The sequence below is a fragment of the Lipotes vexillifer genome, unplaced genomic scaffold (assembly GCF_000442215.2).
Source record: "Lipotes vexillifer unplaced genomic scaffold, Lipotes_vexillifer_v1.1 scaffold102, whole genome shotgun sequence".
Taxonomy (NCBI): domain Eukaryota; kingdom Metazoa; phylum Chordata; class Mammalia; order Artiodactyla; family Lipotidae; genus Lipotes; species Lipotes vexillifer.
The window spans coordinates 4154966-4165313 of NW_006786541.1; the positions used below are offsets into that span (position 1 = coordinate 4154966).

The following is a 10348-nucleotide window of genomic DNA, read 5'->3' on the forward strand; positions in this document are numbered from 1 at the left end:
GAAAAATTGAAGTTGACTCTAAGGCTCAGGGAACTCTAAAACTTAAGATCCATACATTTAATAAAAATAAGACATTTGGTAAGGGAAGGTAAGTCTGTAGAAGAAAATGATGTCTGCTTCATAACTGTGAAATTTAGTTTGACATTCAAACAGAAAGTTGAGTTGGAACTCAGGAGACAAAATTTTTTTTTTTTACTATTTAGTTAGTTAGTTGCACCAGGGGGGCTCCTTAGTTGCGGCTCACAGGCTCCTTAGTTGCAGCATGCAGGCTTCTTAGTTGTGGCATGCATGTGGGATCTAGTTCCCTGACCAGAGATCGAACCTGGGCCTCCTGCATTGGGAGCATGGAGTCTTAACCACTGTGCCATGCAGGGAAGTCCCGGGAGACAAATATTTTTAATTTGCCCGTGAATTATTTGATTCCTGTGCTGTAGTCTGTTTTTGCATTACTTGTGGTAAAAAGGATCACTAAATAATACAATTTCTTGGGAATTCCCTGGTGGTCCAATGGTTAGGGCTCTGCACTTCCACTGCAGGGGGTGTGGGTTCAATCCCTGGTTGGGGAACTAAGATCCTGCAAGCAGCACAGCGCGTCCAAAAAAAAAAATTTCTTCTCAGTTCAAGATTCACTGATTTTGAATATGTGGCAAATCATATAGTATTCGTAATTTTTTAAAGTTGAAATTGTGAAGAAATTATAATATAAGTATTATTAATGGGAATCAAAGAGACTAAATGCAGCTTTTTTCAAAATAAGGGTGAAAAAACTTAAGGATCCTTTCAACATGCCTTTAATTCTGGCTCCAGCAAATAAACATGTATTATAAGCTATTATACATCATGCTTTATATTCTAATTTCTTAGAGGTAATATTCATTTATTATTAAGAATAATTACTGTACTTAAAAACACTAAAACTCTAACTGACTTTCTACATGCCATCAGTTTTTCAAATCAGGAAAATTTAATAAGAGACAACTTTCAACTTTGGCCAATTTGAAACACCTTTACCCTCAATGTTTATCAGAACTTAGACCCCATTCTCAGAGTAATATCGAGGCCTATTTACAACTATTTAAAACCATCAGAAACTGCAGATATATTCACATGTATTAGATTTTCAAGAATGTCCTATTTTATATTCAATTCAAAGGTTTTAGAACAATAAAGAATGTTTTTCCAGTCAAATTTTCCCAGTAAAAGATGTATAATAAAAGAAGACATCTTGGGGCTTCCCTGGTGGTGCAGTGGTTAAGAATCCGCCTGCCAATGCAGGGGACACGGGTTCCAGCCCTGGTCTGGGAAGATCCCACATGCTGTGGAGCAACTAAGCCCATGCACCACAACTAAGCTTGCGCTCTAGAGCCAGCGAGTCACAACTACTGAAGCCAGCGCGCCTAGAGCCCGTGCTCCGCAACGAGAAGCCACAATAAGAAGCCTGCACACCACAACGAGGAGTAGCCCCCGCTCACCACAACTAGAGAAAGCCCGCGTGCAGCAACGAAGACCCAAGGCAGCCAAAAATAAATAAATAAATAAATAAATTTATATAAATAAATAAATATAAATAAATACAGCTTTAAAAAAAAAGGCATCTTTAGTTCAAATTTCACTGGACTTATACTTAAGCAGCTCAGCAAGCTTACCATGCTGAAAATATACCCAAAGAAAAAGTGACAGTGAAACATTTATATTAATTGCTTGAAAGACAGATGAGAATAAGACAAGAGAACAGTTAAAAGGCTACTAAAGTAGTCCAGGAGAGAGATGAAAGTGGCCTGAACTAGGGTAGTGGCAGGAGAGAGAAAACTTAACTACTGAAAATATCAAAGAAAATACTTAATAAACTTTGATGGTAAAGGCAAGCTCGTTCACCACAGAACTCAAGAAAGGCTCTGAAATTGGAAGTGTCAGATAATTGAGAGGACATGGGATAAAACACAGGGGGCTAAAAACAAAAGGAATCTGTACAAAGAACAGATCCCCAGGATTTGTTCTAAGGAATCGTGAAGTCTATTTCTGCTTCTCTGACTTTATCACTAGCTCTTCTTCCACCCTGGTTTGTCCCAGGCCTATTGTGCACCAGGCTTACTGTTAACTTGAATTTCAACTTTCCAACCAAATACCTGAAGTAAGAGCTCAGGTTCTGGAGTGGGTATAAACTTACCTTGGGTAAGTTATTTACACTTTATGCACCTCAATTTTCTATGTACGTAAAATAGGAACAATATCTACACAAGGATTTCATGATGTGGTTGAGAAAATTAAAAGAGAAATTGCATAGGGGCTTCCTTGGTGGCGCAGTGGTTGAGAGTCCGCCTGCCGATGCAGGGGACACGGGTTCGTGCCCCGGTCCGGAAGGATCCCACATGCCGCGGAGCGGCTAGGCCCGTGAGCCATGGCCACTGAGCCTGCGCGTCCGGAGCCTGTGCTTGCGATGGGAGAGGCCACAACGGTGAGAGGCCCGCGTACCGCAAAAAAAAAAAGAGAGAAATTGCATATAATACATGTAGAATACTTAGCATAGTATCTGGACATAAAAATAATTGAGTACTTACTGTTATTATTCAAAGCCCTAGGATTACTGATACCACCTGTGCTCAAATGTCCTTCACCTGTGACTTAACAGAGACAAGGATGGAAGGAGAATGGGAAGGTTTTCCACTGAAGGACTACTCATAGCAAAGGGAGAGGAGAAAATGAAGACATCACTAATAGGACAACCACCACAGGGAGTATTCATAATATCATCTGCCCATATCCACTTTATCTGACAAACCCAGAGATATTACACCAATCCTAATTCTTAGGAGACACTGGAAATGAAAGCCTCGGAAGTGTTGCTTGCACCTTTTGTGTAAACAAAACTCTACCACTGTGTGAAGTTTTTAATCTCTTCTTACAGGATCTATATTAAAAAACAAACAGGGTGGGCAGAGGCTAAAATGGAATCTTCAGCTCACCATCTGTTTTTCCATTTTTATAAGTAATACACTTGGAAATCCTCAAAAGAGCTTTGTGCCTACTTTAGGAAAAGGGGAATATGAGAAAATTTGTGCAGTTGCAATATTCCTATGAGTCAGGAAGTAAAAAAAGAAGGTAAAACCTAGTCAAAAGTAAGAAGAGGTATCTGTGAAACGGTATGAGAAAAGAAAAGTCATCAAGAAGGGAGGGAGAACTAGAGCAAAAGCTTTCTGATAAGAAGCTCACCCTCTGCAGGTGATAATGAGACAGAGGATATGTCCACTGGAACTTCACTGAATTTTCTGCTAATGGCCTTTTGCTCATTTTGCTCTTGGGTCACTCATCTTTTTCTTTCTAATTTATAAGGGCTCTCTGTAAATTAAGAAATTAGCCCTTAGACACATACAGTAATCTAGCAGATAATTCCCTTAATTTGTAGTGTGTGTGTGTTTTTTTTTTTTTTCTTGCGTTATGCGGGCCTCTCACTGTTGTGGCCTCTCCCATTTGCGGAGCACAGGCTCCGGACGCGCAGGCTCAGTGGCCATGGCTCACGGGCCCAGCCGCTCCGCGGCATGTGGGATCTTCCCAAAACGGGGCACGAACCCGCGTCTCCTGCATCGGCAGGCGGACTCTCAAGCACTGCGCCACCAGGGAAGCCCCTGTAGTGTGTGTTTTGACTTGACTTAGTTCCTGGTGAAGTTTTTTGGGGTAAGGGGTATCTTTTTGTCCTTTTTCTTTTTTTTAACCTTAAGTTTTTTGTTTTTTACTGAATCAAATATATCAATTTTTATTTTATATTGATATTTTCTAGGTTTAATGTCTGGAACAACAAGCCTAAGGTAAACAAACTTGCTTAAGAATCCTGCTGTTCCTCCCTTGATGTGGAGTAGGAGATCATCTCAGCACCTGCTAAGCAAAGAAAGAAGAGGAACAATTTCCCACCCAAAGGACTACGGAGGAGAGGGGATGTGCTTCCAGCATCTTAAATCAGAATAGTGCATTCAGTCTTCCACTAAAATGCTACATAATAATTAGATACATAATGATTAGATATTACAATACTATATGTCTTCTATTACAATGTACAGTATAAGTTATATATATATATGTGTATGTGTATATATACATATGTGTATGTGTATATATACATATATGTATATTTTGAGTATGTGGGCCTTAGAACCTATATTCTTTCTATAAGAAAACAAAAGTGTGACAAAGCAGGGACTCCCTCTATTATTAAAGTAATACCTTCATAAACATAAAAATATTAAGGCAGAAGCTTTTAAAAATGTTTCATAATGCAAAATTTGAATCATATGGAAAAGCCAAAAAGTAACAGCATAATGAACTTCCAAGTACCCATCACTCTGCTTCAGTATTTATAACATAGGCCAATAACATCAGAAAGTAAATTTTATATTTTATATATCTTCTGACTTGATTTTTATAAACACAACTGATTAATTGGGCCACAGCCCTCAAACCTATAAATGGCATTGTTTTATGAAAGATTAAAGAAAAACTATTAAAAAAAACCAAAAACAGTCTAAAATAAAGAAGCAAAATGAAAATGTATTCTAAGACTTCAATTTGGGTCAATTTACCTGGTGTCAGCTAAAGAGAATTAGAAATTTGAGCTTGAATTAAATTTAATGAACAGATTTCCTTCTTTCTTGATTTGCTGGATTATCACAGCTCAACTATTTTACAGATGAGTGATGATCACCTACTTTCCATCAGTCCTAAACCAACACTTTTCATTAAAACTCCAACATTTCCAACTCAGTACTTACCATGTTTGATCATTTTAACTGTCATCTCTCACCCAGAATCATCATGGCACTTACTTCCTTTGAATCACTCAAATCTTCCTAATGTATTCAGTTTATTGATTTTTTTGTTTTTTTAGTTCCTCAACCAGGGACAGAACCCGTGCCCCCTGCAGTGGAAGTCCAGAGCCTTAACCACTGGACTGCTAGGAAATTCCTTACTGATTTTTCTCATTACTTCATTCTCCCCCAAAAAAGATCATCAACTGTTTTACTTTCAATTCTTAATTCCATTGACTCTCCATGAATCAACCCTTGAAAAGCCCAATACATGATAATCCTAACCAGCTATTCTTCCTGCTCCTATTTCCAGGGATGAGAGAACTATTTGGGGGAGGTGGGGGAAGCAAAATTGACATACTAGAAGTTTTAAAAGAATACCCCAATTTATGCATGGCCACTGACTACTTTCTGCTTATGCCTCAAATTCCTAGGCATAATCTTCAATGAGATGAGAACTTCTTTAAAACACAGCATAATTTTCTCACAAAATTCACCCTTTGATGCTTTACAACTTCTCTCCTTAATTACTGGCAAGTTCAATAGCTATTACTGATGAGATCATCTGTTATTCTGCCAAAATGGAGAATGAGGCCTCAATTTTCACGTCTCTCTATCTTAACATGACCTTGTCTTTGTATCTTCCTTCCATTACTTCAGAAAAAAGATTGTTGTTGTTTTCCTCTGAAGAGAATTTTACCACCTATTCTGAGGATTCCATGTTATCCTGACTTTTTAGCGACCTTGTTCTCATATCTGTCCTTTTTGGCAAAATCTTTCCTACTCCACCAGTTCCTTGATACTGCTGCATTTGACAATGATAACTGACCTTTTTTTTTTTTTAAATTAGAGTCTCTCTCCCACACTACTATCATGACTTTGTCCTATCTCTAGTTCTCATTTGCATCTCAAACTGTGCCTATACTGATTTCTTTTACACTCTCTCATCTTTACTGCTTAGCATTCCCTTCTCCCCAGCAACTTTATTCCTCTGTTTTCCTCTTTATTCCTGTTTTCTCTATGTCTACTGGAGAACTGGATGGAAGAGGGAGCAAGAAAATAGAGGGAGGATGTTTATAATGGCAATTTGCAGTTCCTCACATATACTGGGATGGCAAATAGTTGAGAACTATTCACCACTCTCTTTGGAGAATTCATGTATTCTCACAGATACCATACTTATATCTATGCAATAATTCTCCAGTTCAATTTTTCTCATAATTTTGACGTCTTTCCTGAGGCCCATTCTTTGTTTCTGGAGGCATAATGAACATTTATATTTTTATGTCCCACTAACCGACAATTCCAACCTGACACAGCCAAACTCTTGACATCAACTTTCCCATCTAAAACACATTCTCTACCTTTTGAATGATCCAACCAATCCTTATTACCCAATTAGAAAAAGTGTCACATCCTTCATTTCCTATATCCAGATAGCAATCAATTTAATTCATCATTTAGGCTGTGACATTATCCTCATCAGAGAGAAGGGGCAGAGAATTTCCCATCCAAAAGAGCTATCCTCATCAATTCTTCCTGCTACACTCACTACAATCTCACCTCCAGTCTAATCTCAAATGAAAAGACCCCTGTCTTTATGTCATTCCTCTATCCAGTAATTTATAGTAGCTTCCTATTATCAGCTGTATATAAAGTCTAAACATGTCTAATGATGGGTCCTCTGAAATCTGACAACTACCTTCATACCCTATTTACTATTTTTCTCTACTACGGCATTTCTCAAACTTTTTGGTCTCAAGACCCTCTTCAGTCCTAAAAAGTATTGAGGATCACCAAGAGCTCTTGTTTAAGTGGATTATATCTATCAAGATTTACCATACTAGAAATAAAAACTGAGAAAAATTTTAAACACAAGAATGCACGAGCACAGATTCTGTTAACTGTCAGAGCAATTATGTCATCACACATCATACAGCCTGAAAAACTCTACTGACACTGAGAGAATGAGAGCAAAAAAGGCAAAAAACAACTGAGTACTATTATGAACAGTACTGACCTCAGAAGCCCTGGCTCACTTTGAGAACAATGCTCTATCCAAACTTGCTTCTCTTAATCTATCTCCCCATCAATCACTGATGATTACTGATGAGTAATTTTTGTGTGCATCAATAGCCTTGAGGCAGAAAAAAGGCTAAGAACCAAAGATTTATAAAACAATCTCGAAGTACCTTAGCATGCCTGCTCATTCAGAGTCTAACCCACCTATCAATTTTATTTCCTGCTACTGCCATTTCCTTCTCCTCCTCCACTGCACTCCAAGCAAGGTTGGAGTCTCCAAATAGAACAAACCTTTTTCTGCTTCAGCATCTTTGAACACACTATTCCCTCTGCCTCGAAGGAACTTCTCTTACTCATCCATCAGACCCAGTACACAGGTTACCTCTTCTGTGAAGCTTTCCCTTGACATGTTCCATTCTCAATTACACTTTTCTCTGTAATTCCATAGCATATTTAGAACTTCTACATTGCAATGTGGTTATTGTTTATATGTCTGTCTCCCCATTACTAATGAGCTACATGAGGGCACACGTGCATCTTACTCATCTTTGTATTTCTAGTACCTCACATAGAGTGGGAACACAAATGTATGCTGTCTTTCAAAGACCAATTCAATGCTCATCTATCCCCAAATATTTGAGACCATGGTACTTGCTCTTTCCTCTGAACTTCTGCAGTACTATGTAGAAACTAGGAAGTGAGAAAAGCCTAAAGGAAACTGTTACTCCTTCTGACAGAAAGACTGGGGACTTTGGCTCATAGGATGAAATTTAACTCCCTAGTCTGACATTCAAGGGCTTTCATCAAGGGGCTCTTCACCTTTTCAATCTTATTTTCTATTATCCTGCAATATGAACTTACCACTCCTGTCATCCAAAACATACACACACACACACATTATCCATTTTATTTTCATCCCTTTTATTTATACCCTTCCCTCTCCCAGGAATTCCATTTTCCTTTTATTTTAAATCCTACTTTTCCTTAAGAGCTTCCTTCAAGATCTAAAAATTCCATGAAGCTCTCTGGGACTATGCCAGACCAAAGGAAAACTTCCCCTTTTGGGATGTCTAATGCATTTCAACCTGCTTCCTATAACCTAGCATTTATAGTGTATTGTCTTGCATTGTTCTTTAGTAATTTCAAGTAAGTCGATGCTGCAACTCCAAATAGCTCAACAGCTCTTCAAGAGCAGGCAGTTTTCACTCAACACACTTGAGTGCCATTATGTACTAGATACTGGTAAGATATAATCTTATTTCTTTTGCATTAGCCCTTGCTAGAAAGGAAGATGAAGGGACTTAATAAACACTATTTCCTTTACTTGATTTTCTTCCTAACTAGTCACAATAATCCAGATTATTTTTTTCTAGGGAACATTTTATCTAGAGATACAATTCTCAATTTAAAAGTAAAATATGTACTCTAAGATGCATCTTCTCAGCACTCTAAAACTGCAAGATTAAATAAGACACTTCATTTACAGGTCCTCAATATATTGAGTCCTCAACATACTTCCTTTTGAAGGGCCCTTCCCTCTTTTGCTCCTTTAACTTGAATATATCTATTCTTATTTTAGTTGTTATAATTTTAGCTCCCTTAACACATTCTGATGTGTGGTTACTGGTAATAATGCCAGACTCTTTAAGTAGAGTCAAAGAAATGAGGCAAGTAAAAATCATGCATAAAATAAAAACAATCTTTGAAAACCAAGAAGTTATGGTAATTAGGTCTCAGGCCACTGCTTTTCCTTAAATGGAATTTGTCTGAGGGGCCACATCTTCCCCAGCACCATGTCCTTAAGTATCCACACCCAAATGGAGCAAGCAGGAGTTGGAAAATAGACTAAACGTAACCATCAAACTTGCTCCCTGATATCACGGATTGATGGTAACTTCTGAAGATGACCTTCCCCATTTCTTCACTCTTTTGCATATGTGATAGTCAGTAAGAAGGAATAGCACAGAAAAATACAGGTTAAAAAAATAAATCAAAGGGTTTAGGATGCTCCTAGTCCCGGCTGTTTCCAAGTATATCAGCCATAGCTGAATGCTGAACGCTCATCACTAAACACTGCAAGAGAGACCTGAGGTTGCCGGCAGTTCTTTCTGACATACATATGAGAACACTCTTCCAACAAGAGAGTCTCAGAACGAGTTTCATGTAAGAAGAAAAAGGGATGGATTGATGAATGAGGGAAAAAAAGGAAGAAGCCATCAGCTGACAGGCAGCAGCTCCCTCGCCCCGTGTTCCCCCTCCCCGAAAGCTGTAGGAAATAGAAAGCTGCGGAGTGTACCTTCCAGGCCAGAAGCAAAACATTGAGGATGGCCAGTAAAGGGCAGGGGCCATTCTCATTCTGCGTGATGATGGGTGTGTTCTCTTCCTTCCACTGGATCCACTTGATATGATAAACAGATTGTCCCGGGAAGCGTTCCTTGGAGGCCGCCAGCACCTGGGCTGCCTCCCCCTCCTCCTGCTCCTCCTCTCGGCACAGAGGCACAGCCCGGGGCAACACCGCCGCTCCCTCCTCCTCCTCGGGGACCCTGTTCTCAGCTCCTTCCTCACTATTGAACTCGGAGCTGCTCGGGAAAGAATGCAGGTTAGAGAACGACTCCAGAGAGTCCAGGCTCGGCGATTCCCCGGGAGGGCTCGGGTCGCTGCAACTGCTGCTGAGGCCGCCGCCGCTGCTGGGCTCCTCAGAGCCCGCGGCCGCCGACTCTGCCCGGCAGGTGCCGGCGGGATCCGCGAGGGCGCCCGCGTCTCCGGCCGGAACCAACTCATGGTCGGCTCCGGCCTCAGCTGCCTCCGGGGAGGCGGTCACCTTGTGCTGCCCTGTCAGAGGCGCCTTCTGGGCAGCAGGACTCTCCAAATCGCTCCCCTTCAAGTCCAAGTCCGGGAGGGAGCTGCAGGGTACGAGAACCCGAGGCGAGCCGGCGGAAGAAGCCGAGTCCGAGAGGCTCCTCCCGGCCACTGCCGCCCCCTGCCCCTTCCCGCCGCTGCTTTCCGCCGCCCATACTCCAGGACCATCCCCAGCGGCGAGCCTGGTCTCCTGTCGCCCTTCCTGCGGAGAACCTGACCCTGGCGCCAGCCCGGCGGCCACTCCGTGTTCTAGCGGCTGCAGGCTCTCAGGGCCGCTCTCCATACCCAGCCGCCCGCCCCTCGCTCTAAAGAGACCGCGGCGGGTTCTCCTCAGACAGCGCCTCAGACGCCATGACAGCGGCACTGGCAGCTACAGCGCCCTTGCGCGGCCTGGGCCAGGCACGTCACGGAGGAGGGCACCGGGAGCGCGCGCGCGCGCCGCCGCGCTGTCCGTGGGCCCGGGGTATTCCGGCGCGCCGCTGAGGGAGGGCGAAACTCGCAGTGGCCGCCTACGCGGCCCCGCCCCTCCCGCGCGCCCGCGCGCTCTTGCGCGGGGCGTGGAGGGCGAGGCTAGGAGGGTGTGGCCAGGAGGAAAACATCCTCTCATTTTGTGGCCGGAAGTTGGACTTTGGGGCAGCTCGACCGCGCGCGGCTTCTTTAAAGGCCAGCTG

The 10348-nt window shown here is 41.9% G+C and overlaps 1 protein-coding gene across 2 annotated transcripts in view; it reads right to left on the reverse strand.

Annotated features, from left to right (window-relative positions):
- MINDY2 (MINDY lysine 48 deubiquitinase 2) overlaps positions 1–10036 on the reverse strand; it is a 65995-nt gene extending 55959 nt beyond the window's left edge. The window contains exon 1 of one of the 2 annotated variants that reach the window (XM_007458901.1): positions 9115–10036. In XM_007458901.1, coding sequence (XP_007458963.1) covers positions 9115–9960 — 846 coding nt within the window. In that variant the 5' untranslated portion in view covers positions 9961–10036. The remainder of the gene's footprint in view (positions 1–9114) is intronic. The other variant, XM_007458902.1, reaches the window with a different exon arrangement.
- Between the last annotated feature and the right edge of the window lie 312 nt (positions 10037–10348).